The following is a 21950-nucleotide window of genomic DNA, read 5'->3' on the forward strand; positions in this document are numbered from 1 at the left end:
TGTCCTCTTCACTTTTTGTCTAATCTTAACCCAATTTGAGAAAAACGCGTTTGAAAATTCAAGTTTTGTCCGGATAATTCAAATCAGCACTGTACAAAAAACACGTCACACAACTATAAAACAGAAATTTTGAAAAGTGGGAGAGGTGGAAAAGCCAATAAAACACGGCAAGGCAAGCAAGCCGGTAAAAACAGACAAAATTTACACAGCCGACAAAAAAAAACACCTAATTACTTCTGGAAAATATTTTGCAATTTCAGCTTTAGATACAGTACCACTGCATTTAAAAACATATTTAGATTACCATGATTACTTCAATTGAAGATGACCTCAATTTCTGGCTCATCTGGTGAACTAGGTGGTTTAAGGGTAAAAAGTACCGCAGCCGAGTACTTTTTAGCCTTAAGCCACCTAGTTGGGCCAGAAACTGATGTCATCTTCAATTTAAGCAGTCATGGTAGTCTTTTGCGTTGAATACTGCAAGGGTTCATCTATTCAAAACCTGTCAATAAAAAACTCACTTTTCGTGGATACCACAATCCAGCTTGAAAAACTTTCTTCCAAAAAGACGGAAATTTTGCCAAAAGCTAGATCAAACATATTTTAATTAAAATAAAGACTGCTAAATCTAATGTTTCTCTTAAAATTGATTTGCATCATTTGAGCATGTTTAGCACAGATGACACGAGTGAATGTATGCGGAATCAGCCATTTACATAACATCCATATAATAAGCGTGTTCGTCTATACTTGAGTAGCATTTATAAATATTTATATTTTCCATAAAGGATTTGAAGAAAGAGAAAGCTTTATTGATTCCATTTAGCTCAATTCTTTCCCACGTGCGTTTGATTTCCCATCTTGGAATTTGGTATCATGTCACTTGGAATTAGTTAATCGATGCTTTACCATATGGCTTTCAGTTTGTCGTTGAATCGGTCATGCAAGTAACGTGAACTATTTGCGGTTCACTTGATGTGGCATTATTAAAGCCTGGTAAACGGACAAAGGCGGATTCAAAAAACGGACCATTGCATACACAACATGTGGAATTGTCGTCAATACAAATGGGACCAAGGGTTTTGATCATTTCAAGCTCTTTGGCCTTGTAGTCTTGAGCAACTTGTAGAGTTGCGTATTGGCGTAAGCTAAGCAAACTACTCGCATTTGCTCTACATTTGAGAGCTTTTGTGACATGAGCACTAGCATCTTTCAGTTTGAAATCGTCAGGAATGTACTGTAATGTCTTCGAAGGACTGATTTTGTTCCCATGACGTTTAATTAACTCTAAACAGAGAGTCTTGTTGTTCAGTCGATCTAACAAACTTTCGTACAATTTTTCGCCACTTTCATCTTGAACTTTTTCACAATAGTCGAGAGCTGATTCAAATTCAGTGACACCGTTATCTTTCAGAATAAGGGAGAGGGCTTTTTCATGCAGACCGAGTCTTCTTAAAAGGATAAGTGTTTCCTCCTCACAGCAGCTACAGTTAGCAAAGTATGATAGCGCCTCTTGCAGATTTAAACTCGGTGAGCCTCTCAAAAATGTTCGAAATCTGTCTCTGTATGAAATTTCGTCTGTAAATTGTTCATTTTTTATCTCATGTACTTTCCTATGAAATCGTTTGAACAAAATCAAGTTCACATTGTAATCGCACTTTTTATACAGGGCTTCAAGAAACCTGAGAACGAAATCAGAATGCTGGTCGAACTCTGTGACCATCTTGGAGGGATGAAATGATGAATCAAGATCAACTAGATTCGCCCTCTCAATGGCTAAAGGCAAAGCAAGTTTGTCTTCGCCTTTTTCGCACAACCAGTGCAATGCATCTAATACAACACGAGTGGTTTGAAACTTTGAAATTGGATCGGTTAGAAAATGTATACCGGGAAATAAAGGGTCTTCAATTTTATTATCCACTAGATCCATCCAAATTTGCAGAGAAACTTTCTCGTTGAAAATTTTATTCAAATGTAAAGCGGCTGAGTGCCACTGCTTGTTTTCTTTGAGCAGGGCCACCACCAAGTCTCCATTAAAGGGTAGAAAAAAATTCTGGTCTATGAGCTCAAATAACTTAACCGAATCTGTTTGACAATAGAGATTGATCAAAATTTCAGCACATGCATCTAATGTTTCACTGTAAACTGAATCACTTCGTATGTATTGCATGATTATTGAAATATAAAAATCTGCATACTGATTGAAATGAGATGCGTTTTGAGCGCATAACTCGTCGATGTTGATTTCTTTACATTTGAAACGACTGCTTGTTTTACTACATGAAGGCCACATTCCTATCAAAGTTTCAATCTGCAAATCGGAACTTAGGAAAAGACGTCTAGCTTCTGAGAACTCTCTATTTTTGAGCTTAAAAAAAGCGCATTTCTGTTCCGTTTTTCTCTTGAATGCGAAGAAGTCTTCTTCGTTTTTCGCCGAATTAGTCTGATAATAATTATCCAAAACAGCTAGAGCTTCGTCAATTCTCTTCTCATCGAGTAATCCCTTTATCTGTTGCTGCTGAGTCAACAACAAAGCGACTAGTAGGTCTCTGCTCGAACCAACAACTACTTTTCCGTTTGTATTTTCCAGATGTTTCCAGCCAGGAGATGGAATACTCTGCTTCTGAATCTGATCTAGAACACTATGCACGGTCAGAAATTCGTCATCTAAAGCCAGAACATACGGATGCGAGAAAGCAGTAGCGAATGTTGTCGGTGACCATGTAAGAGGTGGTTTTTGTGAAACACCCTGACTATTGGCAAAAACACCAAGAGCATTTGGCCCATTCAAAATGAACTCGCCAACACCAATGCGCTTCACAAATGGCTCCACTATACTACCTTTTTGGTAAGGAAATAGCATTGAAGATGTGCCATTTTTCATGTCTGTTATGTAATAAGCCCCAGATGACGCCCATATAGCCACCCAACTGTCGACAGCGATACAAATCGGTATTTCAGACACAGACACTTGCTTGATTAGAGATAACTTATAGTCCAGTGAGAGATGGAACAACTGGATCATTTTGCGCGAAGTGCCTATTAGAAACTCTACTCCTATTGTGTCGTCATTTACAGGATTCTGGTTTATACTCATGCATGAAATCGATTTTGCTCTGCCACTAAGAGATGACACAATTTTTAAACTATTTGATTGTAAACAGTATAATTGCTCGTCGCAGACGCAAATAATAGCAGATATCGACAATGAACAAAAAAGATTGCTTATTCTGGAGGAAACAGGAAGCTTTGTTGTAGCCAGGTGCTCCGTTGAAAAGACAGCAGATTTTCTACTGTTAGTTGCAATAGAAAATTGAATGACTTGGCCATTAGTTGTTCCGATAAATAAATTATCTTGCTCCAAATCGAAGCAAGAGATACTGACGTTCAACAGAGCTAGGTCGCACTCATCAAGCAAACCACTGAGCTCAAAAGTTTGGATACTCATTACATCGAGCTGAAAGCTAAAAACTTTCATCTCAGCTGTCACAAAAACTCACAGGCCGCAGCAATCAGACTAAATTGGTAATCTTCGCTATAAATTACAAAAGTATCAATTTTCATGAAAAATTTAGCTTCATATATTGTGGCCTCTTTATAAAAAACCCTCTTTTTAGGCTCGGTCAGTGAACAAGCAGGATAGGGCCACGCTAGACTTATACAAATACATCGAAAACTGTACAAGGGACCGATCGTTTAGCAGACCAATCTTTTAGCATAAAAAGTGAAAAATGAGTCTTTTAGCAGACCAACCTAAAAAAAGTGATGGATGATTGATTGACAGACTCAAAAAGACGCTCAGTCTGGGCCAAGCTTCTCCAATTAAGACAATTATCAGACAATTTGTCCACAAAACTAACAACTTTGAAACTCAACAGTCTAAATTAGCGGCTAAACAAAGATTTACGCGCACAATAACACTCGTGTTGAATTGAAGCGCAGCGGAGCAAGCGGTCGCTAATCGCCAATGCCGCGTTTGAAGTTAGCTATCACACTTTATAATTGTTCTGATTCTGCTAAAAAACTGGTCTGCTAAAATCCTTAGACCCAATAAAATAACATTTGTAAATTGATGAACCATTGTGCCAGTCGGTCATATCTAGAAGTTTGACCTTGAGGGACACGAATATACGTGATTTTGGAGTGAAGTTTTATTTTTCAAAAATTCGAATGGAGCCTGTCATGCTCAGTTTTCTCGCGACAACTGAAAACATAAAATAAGAAATCAGAACAACCGAATTAACAATTGCGGGAAAGTTGTCAAATATATACAGTGGGAAATCGCTATTCGCAATTTCCAACGTAGAAAACTAGAGTAGAGCTGTCCTATCTGAATCTGACATAGGAGACCAACCGAACACGAGAGCAGAGCTTAAATCAACTGGACCAGTGTAAACCTTCAACGGAAAGGCGGACAAGTGAAGTCTAAGTCTCCCAATGGTCCAGAGCCAAAACTATATTCTTGAGTTAAAACTTACTTCCCTTGATTGGGATTCATCGTTAGAAAACTTCTTGAGTTATATTTGATTATATTTATGCCAGAGTCGTTAATTAGTTTAATTACTCTGTGTCTCAAGCGTGCTGCTATGTAAGTACCAAATTTAGTTTTCTCGAGTGTGTTTTATGATTGTTATGTTGAGATAAGGCGAGTTTTAGGTTGGTCCATCTGAAATGGATCAAAGTTCCACTGTCTAATGAAAAGTAACTTAACGGATTGTTCCGACCCTGTTTTTAACGGCATTCGTGCATTTTGGGTATTTCGAGACCTAAGTATGGGAACGTTCTTATTTTCTAGAGTGGGGGGATATTTTGGTAGTAGCCTTTGAGCTGTAACGGGTTCTAGTCTCATGTCGCAAGCGAACCGAATTGGCTCCGACCGTTTTTGAGGTAGAAAAACACAAGAGATAGTGTCCCTGACTCTTGAGCCAATGGTTATAGGGCCTATTTTTCTTAAGCCTCACCTGTGACCGAAGTAGGCGACTGTTACAGTGTTTTTATGGCGCTTCTGGTTGTTTTTACGACATCATGACTACGGAGTCGAACCCACTTCACACAGCTTCGGGCTGTAAGCCCATTCTAGAGTACCGGTGGTACGGTTCAGTGGGAACATGTAAGCCTTCCGGTTGTATCGTGATAGCTTTTTAAGAAAACTTGAGAACAAGGCCTAGCTAACCGAGTAAGGGGGGGTAACTAGGGGAACAAAAACACGAGCAAAAACACTAAAAAAGGAAACAAAAACAAGAAAAAGGGACAAAACCATAAAACAAAAAAAAGACAGTGACTTTGATACCAGATTAGTTGGATCAAACCTTTATATTAATTAAATTGTATACCCATACTGTTTTATAAGACCGATCGTTTCGATCAATCTAGCAATCTAAACCAGTGACTTCAATAAGGTGCCCAAGTGGGGGGCGTTGTTAAGGGTTTTCAGATAGCTTGCAACCTAGCCGGATCACTAGGAGACTTGACTGGAAAAGGTGACCAGCCGAGTGGGAGAGTGGTTCACAAGGACAGAACCGGACCGCTAGGAAACTTGACTGGAAGAGGTGACCAGCCAAGTGGGAAGGTGGTGCTGGTGTCAAGTGCAGTGACGTCAAGGGGACAACCAGCACGGGATCACTACAACAAGAAGAGGACGCACAGGGGTGTTCTCAAGTTGGGCAAACTGGTATCGTTAAAATCCACATTACATTATAGGAGATAAGTGTAAAATTGGACAAGCGGAGCCATATTGTTTTGAGGAAATTTTTACACAAGCAGGCCTGGAAACAGGTCTACGGTTTTCTCTCGAGAGGTTTAGCACCCGGCGCTTAAGGGATTTTTTGGCTTAAGAGGGGGACTAAAGAGGGGGGAGGTTAGAAGGGGATTGGTTAGGTTAGAGGTTCGCGGTTGTAAAGTGTAAAAAGGGGGGACACATTAGAGTAATTAATTGTTCGGCATCATCGATTTAGTTACATTAGATACTTACACGCGTTGGTTATAAGAAGCGGATATCCAAATTTAACATCGAGTTATGGTAGGTATCCTGGTCGGATCGGTAGGAGGGAACGGACATAGACAGTTTTTGTGATACCCCATAAGATCGCTAGCAGGGGGGAGGAAAACGCGTGGCAACCGGGTACCAGACATATTTTCGGACAAAGGTTGACATCTGTCAACCTTGAACTTTAGGTGGGTTGATCTCTCTGTTTTTGGAATTTTTCCTGTTTAAATTTTTACGTTTTGGTGAAAATTTGTTGTTGGTATTTGAACGAACAGGTGATCACAAGATACCTGCGAGGAAGTTAGGGTTTCAAATAGCCTGAAACAACGAGAGGGAGATAAATACAGGGGGTCAGTGTTTGGGTTTTGGCCATTAAGATAGGGATTTTGGAATTTTTTTTTTACTAGAGCTCAAGTGGTGGTACACGGTACAGTGGTTCAAGAGTCCCCACAACGAAGAAGAAGAGATCCTATATCCGGACACTTAGTGACAAGTCTTGGGACAGTACCGAAGAAGTCTTGGGACATTGCAGTCTGGGGACGGTCTTGGAGCAGTACGGTCTTGGGACAGTCTTGGGACGGTGCAGTCTTGGGACGGTCTTGGACCAGAGCAGTCTTGGCACGAAACAATCTTGGGACACTGGTCTTGGGACAGTAGTCTTGGGACAGTAGTCTTGGGACAGTGGCCTTGGGACAGTGATCTTGGGACAATGGTCTTGGGACAGTGGTCTTGGAACAGTAGTCTTGGGACAGTGGTCTTAGGACAGTGGTCTTGGGACACTAGTCTTGGGACAGCAGCCTTGGGACAGTAGTCTTGGGACACTAGTCTTGGGACAGTAGTCTTGGGACAGTAGTCTTGGGACAGTAGTCTTGGGACAGTAGTCTTGGGACAGTAGTCTTGGGACAGTGGTCTTGGGTCACTAGTCTTGGGACAGTAGTCTTAGGGCAAGGGTCTTGGGACAGTGGTCTTGGGACACTAACAAGAAGTACTGGGACAGCACTGAATAGTCTTGGGGCAGTAGAGAGGAAGTCTTGGAACAGTATAAAGAAAGGGGTGACGGTACTAAAGAGTACTAAGACAGGTTGAAGTAACCAATCGCAAAATTAAATTTTCTATCCAGTCCTAAAGATCCGGTACTGTAGGGATCAAGAACATATAGAATTTTAAAAAAGCGTAATCACTTTATTTCTCGAAAACTACAATGTGATGTTTAGCTTTCATATTTGGAGGCAAAATTTGCAATCATTGAGAGGACTTTTACTGCACCCAACTTTCAACCCCCATGCCAAAACATCGCGAAAACAAACGCAAATACCACGAAACGCTGAAGAACTCCAAATATCAGCAAAGAATTTTAATCGTAGAGCAGAGTAGCTTCTGCCCGCTAATTTTTGGATGCACCGGTGGCGCTGCTTCAACAGCCACGCGGACGATGCAGCGATTAGCCGAAAAACTAAGTGAAAAAAGACTAAAAAGCTATCCAGAATCTATAATCTACATAAGAACTAAAATAAGCTTCGCGCTCCTGAGGAGCTCTACTTTGTATAAGGGGTGCAGATCGCTACGCAAAATTCAATTGATCGACAACTCCATAAGCGCAATTGTAGAGGAAGGACGGCTAAGATAAATTAACATTACGACGATGCATTTAATGCTGATTTATGACTTTATTGCTGATATATATGCATTTTTATAACGCTGGTATGGCCCTATCCAGCTTGTGCACTTACCGTAACTAAACGGAAGAGCCCATTTTGTAATTTAGTTTTTTGACCGTGGGTCTTGTGTTGGTACAGGGTCTATAGTTGAGGGTCTTTGAAATTCTTAAAAAGGTTTCAGAAGGGTCATCATTGAGGAAAACGACTTATGACAGTAACTTCATAAACCTAACCAAGAGGTCTGACGGTTGCTGTTCAGGTTCACTGAATGCTCTGATTATAAAACTGTTGGGCTAGCGAAGGGCTTCGAACATCTAAATCCAGATTGCTCATGTTTGCTTTTTAACATATTAAAACAGAAACTTCCAGGAAAGGATGGTTATTTGAGGTGAGATGAACCCGCTTCCTCATGGCTGAAAGACCAAAAAAACTAAAAACAAAATGTTAAAATAAAAAAAATGGTGTTTTTTTTTGAGAAAAAACTAAAAACAACGTATTACAAACAAAAATTTCTCAAAAACAGTAAGAGACCAAAGAAATCTTCAAATGGTCAAACAAATTGACGGTATATATTATTATTATTATTATTATTATTATTATTATTATTATGGATTCAGCTATTAGAGCTTGGGTGTTTCCACCCTTAAGTTTCAGCGTCATGCAAGTTTCCATGTCGAAATATCGTTGTATCTATAGTTTGTCATAAAGTAATTCCAGAAGTGCTTCAGTAGCGGTGGTTTGAGTCCCTGATGGTTGGAGTAGTCGATTGAATTTGGTAAGATGTTCACAAGTTTGCAGGTTCTGAGCCAAAACTCCTGTTGGTAGATAGATTTCTTTATTTTCGGCAGTTCGAAAAAAGGTTTCTCTGATAACCGGGTGGCTCTGTCGAGTTCCTTTAAACAAAAATACTCTGTGGCATCAATTTTATAGTAACCATTCAACATCTTGGACATAAATAGTAGATCCAATAATTGCATATACAAGGTCAGCGGTAAAAAGTTGCATTGCATCAGATTTGTTACGTAGTCGTTCCGGCCATTTACCCATGGCCATTTACGGACAACATACAATCTTACTTTTTGAATGTTGTTTTTTAAAATTAATTTATATCATTTTTGATTGAGAGTTGCTCTGGACGCAGCTATAAAAAAGTTAAAAAGGGGCTCTTTCTAATTAATTACGGTCGGTGCACAAGCTGGATAGTGCAATAACGGCGTTATAAAACTGCATATATATCAGCAATTTGTATGATTGTATCACCATCCTTCCTCTGCAAGAGCGCTTAGAAAGTTTTCAGTAAACTGGATTTTGCGCAGTAAACTGCACCCCCTTATATATAGAAGCAGCTGAGGAGCGCGAAGCTTGTCTTGGTTCTTATGTATTTAATCAGTTCCGGTAGTTTTCTTGTCCCATTCATTTATTTTTTCAGCCAATCGTTGCAGCTACCGCTTGGCTGTCGTAACAACGCAACCGTTGCATCCGAAAATTGGCACGTAGAAGCTACTCTGCTCTTCTTTTGAAAATATTTGATGATATTGGAAGTTTTTCAGCGTTTCATGTTTTTTGTATGTATGCATTTTTCAGAAAACTTTGCTATGTTTTGGCATGAGGGCGGAAATTGTTTTATGCCTAAGAAAACCCGCCTAAATGGTGAGCCACAGTTTTTTTTTAGCTTGACTTAATGTCAAGTCGAGCCTCATCACAAATTGTAGTTAAATTGTTGACAAAGCTTTCTATGTCCAATGATTAACTTTTAGGCTCAATCTCGACGTCATGACAAACCTCGTTCAAGAAGATGGCGATTGTGTCTCTAATTTACTTGTATATGATGCCTGTGTTTACGCCCTCTGAGTCGGGTTAAAATTTTCAAGATATTACATGTCAGTCCGTTTTTGGTCAGTTCTCATCTGTATCTTAAGTAAACGCCATTTCTGACTTCTGATTATTTTAGTTTGAAGTGAACTCTGCTTTCTGACAGAGCATTGAGCCTATTAGAGGCTCACTCTTCTCCTCCAGATCATTTGCATTTTTATCAATTTAATTAAAAGGTTTTTAAAAATTGTTTTTTTCTCTCATTTGATCAAACATTTTTTTTCGACTTTCGTACAAATGTTTACTCTGGTCTTTAGATGTTTTTACAAGGTAACCAAAGACTTTGCCTTGGGATACATTTTTATCTAATACGGGTTGTACATTGCTTTATTTACCGACTGCGTTACCGTCGTCTGGAAACCATTTGTGAGTTCGATAAAAAAAACTTTTTACGAGGGCTTTTTTTGGCTACACAGTAAATGGCCAAGTAGATTTCTTTTCTACTTGAGAGTAAATTTTTTTGTTAACGAACAGTGTAGATGGACTAGAATAAGAGTTTTTGATCGCTATTTAAAGGGATGGCTATTTGTTTTTGATGTTTCATAGAAAAAGCTTTCAATTTAGTGGGTTGAAAGCGTATTCCGTATTCATCAGCATAACCGCATCGGCGGAGGTTTTGTTGTATTTATCTCTTAGCGTATGGCTTGCATATTCAATGCAATATTTCTGACCCAGACAGAGTTGGTAGTTAGAACCCTGTGATATGAGTTCGTATTTTAGGCATTCGTCTTTTGTTCGTCCCAATATTCTACACACATAGTCTCCTATCTCCTGGTCTTACTTCTAGATTCATTTCTATGCCTTTAATAGTTCCATAAGATCTGGGTTAAATTCTTCGGTAGCCCATTTTTGGCGGTTTTAGCTATTGTTATGAAATTTCCATGATTGTTGTCATAAGTGTGTTAAAAACGTCTCCCTTCCTTTGCATCATGAGCTTATGGTCCCTGAGATCCGTGTGCTCTCATGGTTGCTTTATTGATCTGTTTTTCAAATACCTGATCAGCCTCAAAGATTGTTTCCTTTTTGATGTTGCAAATGCTCCAATTCTCCGTAAAACTTTAAAATCTATTCAATAAACAATGAAATTCAAAAAGTAAAAAATGAATAAAAAAATATATGTTCCTAAAACGCAAAGTCTCAACAAGGACCGTATTTCACAAAAATGTCTAGTACTTGACTGTCACGCATTTTTGTTTTCCCCTCTTAACGTTGTTATGGGGCGTTCACCTACTAGTTTCTAAAAATTGTCTATTTCCGATCCCCCACCCGATCCGGCCTTGTTATCTACCTTATTTCGAGTTTACTGTCGGATAACCTCGGGTTCTAGTTTTTGTTCTGAGACATTAAATTGACCGTTCCATACTCTAGTTAATCTCTTGTAACCAAATCGACGATGTTGATTGTATAGTTACTGTAAGGGAGCTCCCTTTTTACATTTTCGAACCACCAAACTCTATCTTAACCGGTCCCCTTCTAACCTCCACCCTTTCTAGCCTCCCACTTGAGCCGAAAAATACCTTAAGCGCGATGGGTGCTGAATCTCTTGGGAGAAAGTCCATAGAACTTGTTTCCAAGCTCTGCTCAAGTAAAAACGTTTCCTCAAAACTGTTGGGTGCCGCTTATTCATTTTCACACTTATCTCTTATAGTATAAAGTGGACTTTAACGATACCTGTTTGATTGAACAATGAACCCGGGTGATCCCCTTGGGTTGTTTTATTGCTCTGATTACCCTACTTTACTCGGTTAGCTGGGCCTCGTGTCGGAAAGAGCACTGGGAATTTTTCTCAACTTTACTTAGAAATTATAACGGTACAACCAGAAGGTGGACACATTCCAGTTGAACCGTACCACCGGTACTCTAGAATGGGCTTGTAGCCCGGAGCTGCGTCAAGTGGTTCAATCCCGTAGTCTTGATGTCGTAAAAACACCCAGGAGCGCCATAAAATCACTATGTAACAGTCGCCTACTTGGGTAACATATGAGGCTAAGAAAATTAGGGCCTGTAACCATTGGCTCAAGGGTCAGGGACACTATCTCTTGTGTTTTTGTACCTCATTCAGGCGGAGCCAATTCGGTCCACTTGCGACATGAGACTACAAACCGTGTTACAGCTTAAGGCTACTACCAAAATAACCCCCCACTCTAAAAATAAGGACGCCCCTATGATCAGGTCTCTAAATACCTAAAACACGCGAACGCCATTCAAAATATGTTTGGAAGCTTAAGTACACCGTTGGTTTTTACTGGAGAGTAGACCTTTGATCCTTTTCAGATGGATCAACCTTAAACTCGCCTTATCTTAACATAATCACATAAAATGCACTCAACAAATTTAAAATAAGTACTCACATTTTGACTCGACTCTAAAAATAGGTAAATGATAAAAATAAAGCAACTCTAGAAAAAATTTAAGTAAATGAGTTCAGTTCAAGAAGTTTTTTCCCTGGACAATTGGGAAAAACTCACATTCCATCAGAGTACCCTAGAGCAGCCTCAGTACAAAGATATAATTTTGAAACAAGGTCCTTTTTTAAAGTTTTTGTTGATCCAATTTCACTTTCACAGAAATGTTTTACAGAAAAGATTTTACAAACGTCACATCTCGCATTGGAGCATTTGGACGCTAGTTTTGCAACTTGAAAATTCTTAGAGTACTCTCAGAAAACACAACTAAAAGGTCGTGTTTTTGTGATATTTTTATTTTTTTGTTATCTAGGAGTTAAGAAAAATTTTAGAAAAATCACTTTATTTCTCGAAAACTACAATGTGATGTTTAGCTTTCATATTTGGAGGCAAAATTTGCAATCATTGAGAGGACTTTTACTGCACCCAACTTAGGGGTTGAGAATTACCATTTCAGGATTCGAGGATTAAGGACTCAATTGAGTGGAAGCGGATGGTTCAATGACAAATTCGAAATTGATGGCCTAGAAGTCGTTAGATGTACGTTGACCCTTAAAAAGACCTAAGCAATTTGGCTAGGTTGAGATAAAAAAGTTAAAAAGGGGCTCTTTCTAATTAATTACGGTCGGTGCACAAGCTGGATAGTGCCATAACGGCGTTATAAAACTGCATATATATCAGCAATTTGTATGATTGTATCACCATCCTTCCTCTGTAATAGCGCTTAGGAAGTTTTCAGTAAACTGGATTTTGCGCAGTGAACTGCACCCCCTTATATATAGAAGCAGTTGAGGAGCGCGAAGCTTGTCTTGGTTCTTATGTATTTAATCAATTCCCGTAGCTTTCTTGTCCCATTCACTTATTTTTTCAACCAATCGTTGCAGCGACCGCTTGGCTGTCGGAACAACGCAACCGTTGCATCCGAAAATTGGCACGCAGAAGCTACTCTGCTCTTCTTTTGAAATTATTTGATGATATTGGAAAATTTTCAGCGTTTCATGTTTTTTGTATGTGTGCATTTTTTAGAAGTTTTCGCTATGTTCTGGCATGTGGGCTGAAATTGTTTTATGTCTAAGAAAGCCCGCCTAAATGGTGAGCCACAGTTTTTTTTAGCTTGACTTAATGTCAAGTCGAGCCTCAGCACAAATTGTAGTTAAATTGTTGACAAAGCTTTCTATGTCCAATGATTAAATTGTAGGCTCAATCTCAATCTCTTTATTGCTGATATATATGCATTTTTATAACGCTGGTATGGCCCTATCCAGCTTGTGCACTTACCGTAACTAAACGGAAGAGCCCATTTTGTAATTTAGTTTTTTGACCGTGGGTCTTGTGTTGGTACAGGGTCTATAGTTGAGGGTCTTTGAAATTCTTAAAAAGGTTTCAGAAGGGTCATCATTGAGGAAAACGACTTATGACAGTAACTTCATAAACCTAACCAAGAGGTCTGACGGTTGCTGTTCAGGTTCACTGAATGCTCTGATTATAAAACTGTTGGGCTAGCGAAGGGCTTCTAAATCCAGATTGCTCATGTTTGCTTTTTAACATATTAAGACAGAAACTTCCAGGAACGGATGGTTATTTGAGGTGAGATGAACCCGCTTCCTCATGGCTGAAAGACCAAAAAAAACTAAAAACAAAATGTTTAAATAAAAAAATGGTGTTTTTTTTGAGAAAAAACTAAAAACAACGTATTACAAACAAAAATTTCTCAAAAACAGTAAGAGACCAAAGAAATCTTCAAATGGTCAAACAAATTGACGGTATATATTATTATTATTATTATTATTATGGATTCAGCTATTAGAGCTTGGGTGTTTCCACCCTTAAGTTTCAGCGTCATGCAAGTTTCCATGTCGAAATATCGTTGTATCTATAGTTTGTCATGAAGTAATTCCAGAAGTGCTTCAGTAGTGGTGGTTTGAGTCCCTGATGGTTGGAGTAGTCGATTGAATTTGGTAAGATGTTCACAAGTTTGCAGGTTCTGAGCCAAAACTCCTGTTGGTAGATAGATTTCTTTATTTTCGGCAGTTCGAAAAAAGGTTTCTCTGATAACCGGGTGGCTCTGTCGAGTTCCTTTAAACAAAAATACTCTGTGGCATCAATTTTATAGTAACCATTCAACATCTTGGACATAAATAGTAGATCCAATAATTGCATATACAAGGTCAGCGGTAAAAAGTTGCATTGCATCAGATTTGTTACGTAGTCGTTCTGGCCATTTACCCATGGCCATTTACGGACAACATACAATCTTACTTTTTGAATGTTGTTTTTTCAAATTAATTTATATCATTTTTGATTGAGAGTTGCTCTGGACGCAGCTGAAATATAACCGGGATCAACTACAATGACTGTTGGATTTTGTTAGATTTTTCTTAGTAACATTAGGGCACTATTTAAAAGTGCTAGATTAATGTGAGGTACATTGTAAGCGAACCTACTGTACACTTCATCGCTTGCAACTTTTCAAATCGTTGGCAAGTTTTCATCGTTGGAAAGTTTTCATCGTTTGCTAGCAATTTGATTCGGATATTTTTACTGAAGAGGATTTTTTTTAAAACAGTTATTATTTATTAATATTTTATTCCCGGTATTTAAATGACCCATCGAGTTTTTGACGAAAAATCAAAAACTTCTCTGCATCTTCTGATCCTAAGAAATCACTCGTTTTTAATTTAGACCAATTATCCCTGTTTCGCCTGCCTAGCTACCACTGTAATTTTTTTATGTTAGTTCAATCTGGGTATGTTTCGCCACAGATTTCGATCAAAATGAGTTCAATTAGAAACAAATATTTTAAGTTTTCTTCGTTTATTGCCTGGATCGAATTTCTTTTCCATACTTTTTGAGCGTCATGGTGTTTTCATCCAAGAATTGTTGTATCGCAAGTGGCGGTAAGCTCAGCTTTGCTTCTGTGCTGAAGGGGTGAGTTAAGGAGTGACTGGAAGTGTTTTAAAGTAATGACTTCCTTTTCAACTGAATCGAGTTTCTTTCAATTGCTTTGCGACTACTGCTTTCTAAACGAGGATTCTCAGCGGAATGGTTTTTTTTATTTCAGCTCGTTTTAGAAAACAATGACAACTAATCAGAGCTAATTTTACTACGTAGCTATCCTTGCGCGCTGTGACTATTCTCGCTGGCTTGATCGTTGATCTAAATTGATCAAAAATGATTCTTGACGGGTTTTTGAATCACAATAGCAGCTCAACGCCTGTATCCAATTCAGCGGGAGTGCTTACTTGCCTTCTTCGCCCATTAATTCTGCATCTCTTGTGTTTTTGTACCTCATTCAGGCGGAGCCAATTCGGTCCACTTGCGACATGAGACTACAAACCGTGTTACAGCTTAAGGCTACTACCAAAATAACCCCCCACTCTAAAAATAAGGACGCCCCTATGATCAGGTCTCTAAATACCTAAAACACGCGAACGCCATTCAAAACATGTTTGGAAGCTTAAGTACACCGTTGGTTTTTACTGGAGAGTAGACCTTTGATCCTTTTCAGATGGATTAACCTGAAACTCGCCTTATCTTAACATAATCACATAAAATGCACTCAACAAATTTAAAATAAGTACTCACATATTGACTCGACTCTAGAAATAGGTAAATGATAAAAATAAAGCAACTCTAGAAGAAGTTTTAAGTAAATGAGTTCAGCTCAAGAAGTTTTGTCCCTGGACAATTGGGCAAAACTCACATTCCATCAGAGTACCCTAGAGCAGCCTCAGTACAAAGATATAATTTTGAAACAAGGTCCTTTTTTTAAAGTTTTTGATGATCCAATTTCACTTTCACAGAAATGTTTTTCAAAAAAGATTTTACAAACGTCACATCTCGCATTGCAGCATTTGGACGCTGGACGCTAGTTTTGCAACTTGAAAATTCTAAGAGTACTCTCAGAAAACACAACTAAAAGGTCGTATTTTTGTAATATTTTGATTTTTTTGTTATCTAGGAATTGTGAAAATTTCAAAAAGCATCACTTTATTTCTCGAAAACAATGTGATGTTTAGCTTTCATATTTGGAGGCAAAATTTGCAATCATTGAGAGGACTCTTACTGCACCCAACTGAAGAGTTGAGAATTCCCATTTCAGGATTCGAGGATTAAGGACTCAATTGAGTGGAAGCGGATGGTTCAATGACAAATTCGAAATTGATGGCCTAGAAGTCGCTAGATGTACGTTTACCCTTAAAAAGACCTAAGCAATTTGACTAGGTTGAGATAAAAAAGTTAAAAAGGGGCTCTTTCTAATTAATTACGGTCGGTGCACAAGCTGGATAGTGCAATAACGGCGTTATAAAACTGCATATATATCAGCAATTTGTATTTATTTTTTTCACCATCCTTCCTCTGCAGTAGCGCTTAGAAAGTTTTCAGTAAACTGGATTTTGCGCAGTAAACTGCACCCCCTTATATATAGAAGCAGCTGAGGAGCGCGAAGCTTGTCTTGGTTCTTATGTATTTAATCAGTTCCGGTAGCTTTCTTGTCCCATTCATTTATTTTTTCAGCCAATCGTTGCAGCTACCGTTTGGCTGTCGTAACAACGCAACCGTTGCATCCAAAAATTGGCACGCAGAAGCTACTCTGCTCTTCTTTTGAAAATATTTGATGATATTGGAAGTTTTTCAGCGTTTCATGTTTTTTGTATGTATGCATTTTTCAGAAAACTTTGCTATGTTTTGGCATGTGGGCTGAAATTGTTTTATGCCTAAGAAAACCCGCCTAAATGGTGAGCCACAGTTTTTTTTAGCTTGACTTAATGTCAAGTCGAGCCTCATCACAAATTGTAGTTAAATTGTTGACAAAGCTTTCTATGTCCAATGATTAACTTTTAGGCTCAATCTCGACGTCATGACAAACCTCGTTCAAGAAGATGGCGATTGTGTCTCTAATTTACTTGTATATGATGCCTGTGTTTACGCCCTCTGAGTCGGGTTAAAATTTTCAAGATATTACATGTCAGTCCGTTTTTGGTCAGTTCTCATCTGTATCTTAAGTAAACGCCATTTCTGACTTCTGATTATTTTAGTTTGAAGTGAACTCTGCTTTCTGACAGAGCATTGAGCCTATTAGAGGCTCACTCTTCTCCTCCAGATCATTTGCATTTTTATCAATTTAATTAAAAGGTTTTTAAAAATTGCTTTTTTTCTCATTTGATCAAACATTTTTTTTCGACTTTCGTACAAATGTTTACTCTGGTCTTTAGATGTTTTTACAAGGTAACCAAAGACTTTGCCTTGGGATACATTTTTATCTAATACGGGTTGTACATTGCTTTATTTACCGACTGCGTTACCGTCGTCTGGGTACCATTTGTGAGTTCGATAAAAAAAGTTTTTTACGAGGGCTTTTTTTGGCTACACAGTAAATGGCCAAGTAGATTTATTTTCTACTTGAGAGTAAATTTTTTTGTTAACGAACAGTGTAGATGGACTAGAATAAGAGTTTTTGATCGCTATTTAAAGGGATGGCTATTTGTTTTTGATGTTTCATAGAATAAGCTTTCAATTTAGTGGGTTGAAAGCGTATTCCGTATTCATCAGCATAACCGCATCGGCGGAGGTTTTGTTGTATTTATCTCTTAGCGTATGGCTTGCATATTCAATGCAATATTTCTGTCCTAGACAGAGTTGGTAGTTAGAACCCTGTGATATGAGTTCGTATTTTAGGCATTCGTCTTTTGTTCGTCCCAATATTCTACTCATATCGTCTCCTATCTCTGGGTCTTACTTCTAGATTCATATCTATGCCTATAATAGTCCATAAGATCTGGGTTAAATTCTTCGGTAGCCCATTTTTGGCGGTTTTAGCTATTGTTATGAAATTTCCATGATTGTTGTCCGAAGTGTGTTAAAAACGTCTCCCTTCCTTTGCATCATGAGCTTATGGTCCCTGAGATCCGTGTGCTCTCATGGCTGCTCTATTGATCTGTTTTTCAAATACCTGATCAGCCTCAAAGATTGTTTCCTTTTTGATGTTGCAAATGCTCCAATTCTCCGTAAAACTTTAAAATCTATTCAATAAACAATGAAATTCAAAAAGTAAAAATTGAATAAAAAAATATATGTTCCTAAAACGCAAAGTCTCAACAAGGACCGTATTTCACAAAAATGTCTAGTACTTGAATGTCACGCATTTTTCCTTTCCCCTCTTAACGTTGTTATGGGGCGTTCACCTACTAGGTTCTAAAAATTGTCTATTTCCGATCCCCCACCCGATCCGGCCTTGTTATCTACCTTATTTCGAGTTTACTGTCGGATAACCTCGGGTTCTAGTTTTTGTTCTGAGACATTAAATTGACCGTTCCATACTCTAGTTAATCTCTTGTAACCAAATCGACGATGTTGATTGTATAGTTACTGTAAGGGAGCTCCCTTTTTACATTTTCGAACCACCAAACTCTATCTTAACCGGTCCCCTTCTAACCTCCACCCTTTCTAGCCTCCCACTTGAGCCGAAAAATACCTTAAGCGCGATGGGTGCTGAATCTCTTGGGAGAAAGTCCATAGAACTTGTTTCCAAGCTCTGCTCAAGTAAAAACGTTTCCTCAAAACTGTTGGGTGCCGCTTATTCATTTTCACACTTATCTCTTATAGTATAAAGTGGACTTTAACGATACCTGTTTGATTGAACAATGAACCCGGGTGATCCCCTTGGGTTGTTTTATTGCTCTGATTACCCTACTTTACTCGGTTAGCTGGGCCTCGTGTCGGAAAGAGCACTGGGAATTTTTCTCAACTTTACTTAGAAATTATAACGGTACAACCAGAAGGTGGACACATTCCAGTTGAACCGTACCACCGGTACTCTAGAATGGGCTTGTAGCCCGGAGCTGCGTCAAGTGGTTCAATCCCGTAGTCTTGATGTCGTAAAAACACCCAGGAGCGCCATAAAATCACTATGTAACAGTCGCCTACTTGGGTAACATATGAGGCTAAGAAAATTAGGGCCTGTAACCATTGGCTCAAGGGTCAGGGACACTATCTCTTGTGATTTTGTACCTCATTCAGGCGGAGCCAATTCGGTCCACTTGCGACAGGAGACTACAAACCGTGTTACAGCTTAAGGCTACTACCAAAATAACCCCCCACTCTAAAAATAAGGACGCCCCTATGATCAGGTCTCTAAATACCTAAAACACGCGAACGCCATTCAAAACATGTTTGGAAGCTTAAGTACACCGTTGGTTTTTACTGGAGAGTAGACCTTTGATCCTTTTCAGATGGATCAACCTTAAACTCGCCTTATCTTAACATAATCACATAAAATGCACTCAACAAATTTAAAATAAGTACTCACATTTTGACTCGACTCTAGAAATAGGTAAATGATAAAGCAACTCTGGAAAAAATTTAAGTAAATGAGTTCAGCTCAAGAAGTTTTTTCCCTGGACAATTAGGCAAAACTCACATTCCATCAGAGTACCCTAGAGCAGCCTCAGTACAAAGATATAATTTTGAAACAAGGTCCTTTTTTAAAGTTTTTGTTGATCTAATTTCACTTTCACAGAAATGTTTTACAGAAAAGATTTTACAAACGTCACATCTCGCATTGGAGCATTTGGACGCTAGTTTTGCAACTTGAAAATTCTTAGAGTACTCTCAGAAAACACAACTAAAAGGTCGTGTTTTTGTGATATTTTGATTTTTTTGTTATCTAGGACTTAAGAAAAATTTTAGAAAAATCACTTTATTTCTCGAAAACTACAATGTGATGTTTAGCTTTCATATTTGGAGGCAAATCTTGCAATCATTGAGAACACTTTTACTGCACCCAACTTAGGGGTTGAGAATTACCATTTCAGGATTCGAGGATTAAGGACTCAATTGAGTGGAAGCGGATGGTTCAATGACAAATTCGAAATTGATGGCCTAGAAGTCGTTAGATGTACGTTGACCCTTAAAAAGACCTAAGCAATTTGGCTAGGTTGAGATAAAAAAGTTAAAAAGGGTCTCTTTCTAATTAATTACGGTCGGTGCACAAGCTGGATAGTGCCATAACGGCGTTATAAAACTGCATATATATCAGCAATTTGTATGATTGTATCACCATCCTTCCTCTGTAATAGCGCTTAGGAAGTTTTCAGTAAACTGGATTTTGCGCAGTGAACTGCACCCCCTTATATATAGAAGCAGTTGAGGAGCGCGAAGCTTGTCTTGGTTCTTATGTATTTAATCAATTCCCGTAGCTTTCTTGTCCCATTCACTTATTTTTTCAACCAATCGTTGCAGCGACCGCTTGGCTGTCGGAACAACGCAACCGTTGCATCCGAAAATTGGCACGCAGAAGCTACTCTGCTCTTCTTAAGAAATTATTTGATGATATTGGAAGATTTTCAGCGTTTCATGTTTTTTGTATGTATGCATTTTTTAGAAGTTTTCGCTATGTTCTGGCATGTGGGCTGAAATTGTTTTATGTCTAAGAAAGCCCGCCTAAATGGTGAGCCACAGTTTTTTTTAGCTTGACTTAATGTCAAGTCGAGCCTCATCACAAATTGTAGTTAAATTGTTGACAAAGCTTTCTATGTCCAATGATTAAATTGTAGGCTCAATCTCGACGTCATGACAACTCTCGTTCAAGAAGTTGGCGAATGTGTCTTTAATTTACTTGTATATGATGCCTGTGTTTACGCCCTCTGAGTCGGGTTAAAGTTTTCAAGATATTACATGTCAGTACGTTTTTGGTCAGTTCTCATCTGTATCTTAAGTAAACGCCCTTTCTGACTTCTGATTATTTTAGTTTGAAGTGAACTCTGCTTTCTGACAGAGCATTGAGCCTATTAGAGGCTCACTCTTCTCCTCCAGATCATTTGCATTTTTATCAATTTAATTAAAAGGTTTTTAAAAATTGTTTTTTTCTCTCATTTGATCAAACATTTTTTTTCGACTTTCGTACAAATGTTTACTCTGGTCTTTAGATGTTTTTACAAGGTAACCAAAGACTTTGCCTTGGGATACATTTTTATCTAATACGGGTTGTACATTGCTTTATTTACCGACTGCGTTACCGTCGTCTGGAAACCATTTGTGAGTTCGATAAAAAAAACTTTTTACGAGGGCTTTTTTTGGCTACACAGTAAATGGCCAAGTAGATTTCTTTTCTACTTGAGAGTAAATTTTTTTGTTAACGAACAGTGTAGATGGACTAGAATAAGAGTTTTTGATCGCTATTTAAAGGGATGGCTATTTGTTTTGATGTTTCATAGAAAAAGCTTTCAATTTAGTGGGTTGAAAGCGTATTCCGTATTCATCAGCATAACCGCATCGGCGGAGGTTTTGTTGTATTTATCTCTTAGCGTATGGCTTGCATATTCAATGCAATATTTCTGACCCAGACAGAGTTGGTAGTTAGAACCCTGTGATATGAGTTCGTATTTTAGGCATTCGTCTTTTGTTCGTCCCAATATTCTACACACATAGTCTCCTATCTCCTGGTCTTACTTCTAGATTCATTTCTATGCCTTTAATAGTTCCATAAGATCTGGGTTAAATTCTTCGGTAGCCCATTTTTGGCGGTTTTAGCTATTGTTATGAAATTTCCATGATTGTTGTCATAAGTGTGTTAAAAACGTCTCCCTTCCTTTGCATCATGAGCATATGGTCCCTGAGATCCGTGTGCTCTCATGGCTGCTTTATTGATCTGTTTTTCAAATATCTGATCAGCTTCAAAGATTGTTTCCTTTGAGGCTGTTATTTTATAGTTATCATCAATTGGTTCAAGTGGTGGGTGCTTCTTAATAAGAATTTATTCTTCTGTTTTACCTCTGATGATTTCGTCGAGCGAAAGAACGGCTTTGAATGTGTCCTCTAAATTTTTTATTGCGCTTGATATTTCTCCGCTTTTCATTTGTCTGTTGAACTGCTCTACTTTTTTGTTTTTTTTTGTCTCTCTCTCTCTCTCTCTCTCTGTGAAGCGTATTTGCAGTGGGACATTTCTTCACTATATAGGTCATTCAAGTCTCCTTTTTGCCATTGCTTAAGAGGCCTTGCTTTCATTTTAGATCAGCAACCATCGTTTTC

The 21950-nt window shown here is 38.4% G+C and overlaps 1 protein-coding gene across 1 annotated transcript; it reads right to left on the minus strand.

Annotated features, from left to right (window-relative positions):
• Positions 1-479: 479 nt before the first annotated feature.
• LOC134851725 (transforming growth factor-beta receptor-associated protein 1-like) lies at positions 480-4154 on the minus strand. The gene has a single exon (XM_063867948.1). It carries the CDS (start codon positions 3476-3478, stop codon positions 920-922), a length of 2559 nt encoding a protein of 852 aa, XP_063724018.1. The 5' UTR covers positions 3479-4154; the 3' UTR covers positions 480-919.
• Positions 4155-21950: the final 17796 nt, after the last annotated feature.

The sequence above is a fragment of the Symsagittifera roscoffensis genome, chromosome 1 (genome assembly GCF_963678635.1).
Source record: "Symsagittifera roscoffensis chromosome 1, txSymRosc1.1, whole genome shotgun sequence".
Classification (NCBI taxonomy): domain Eukaryota; kingdom Metazoa; phylum Xenacoelomorpha; order Acoela; family Convolutidae; genus Symsagittifera; species Symsagittifera roscoffensis.

Bases quoted from the DNA above. Each gene is read 5' to 3' on its own strand.
- LOC134851725 (XM_063867948.1), bottom strand. From the start codon at position 3,478: ATGAAAGTTTTTAGCTTTCAGCTCGATGTAATGAGTATCCAAACTTTT.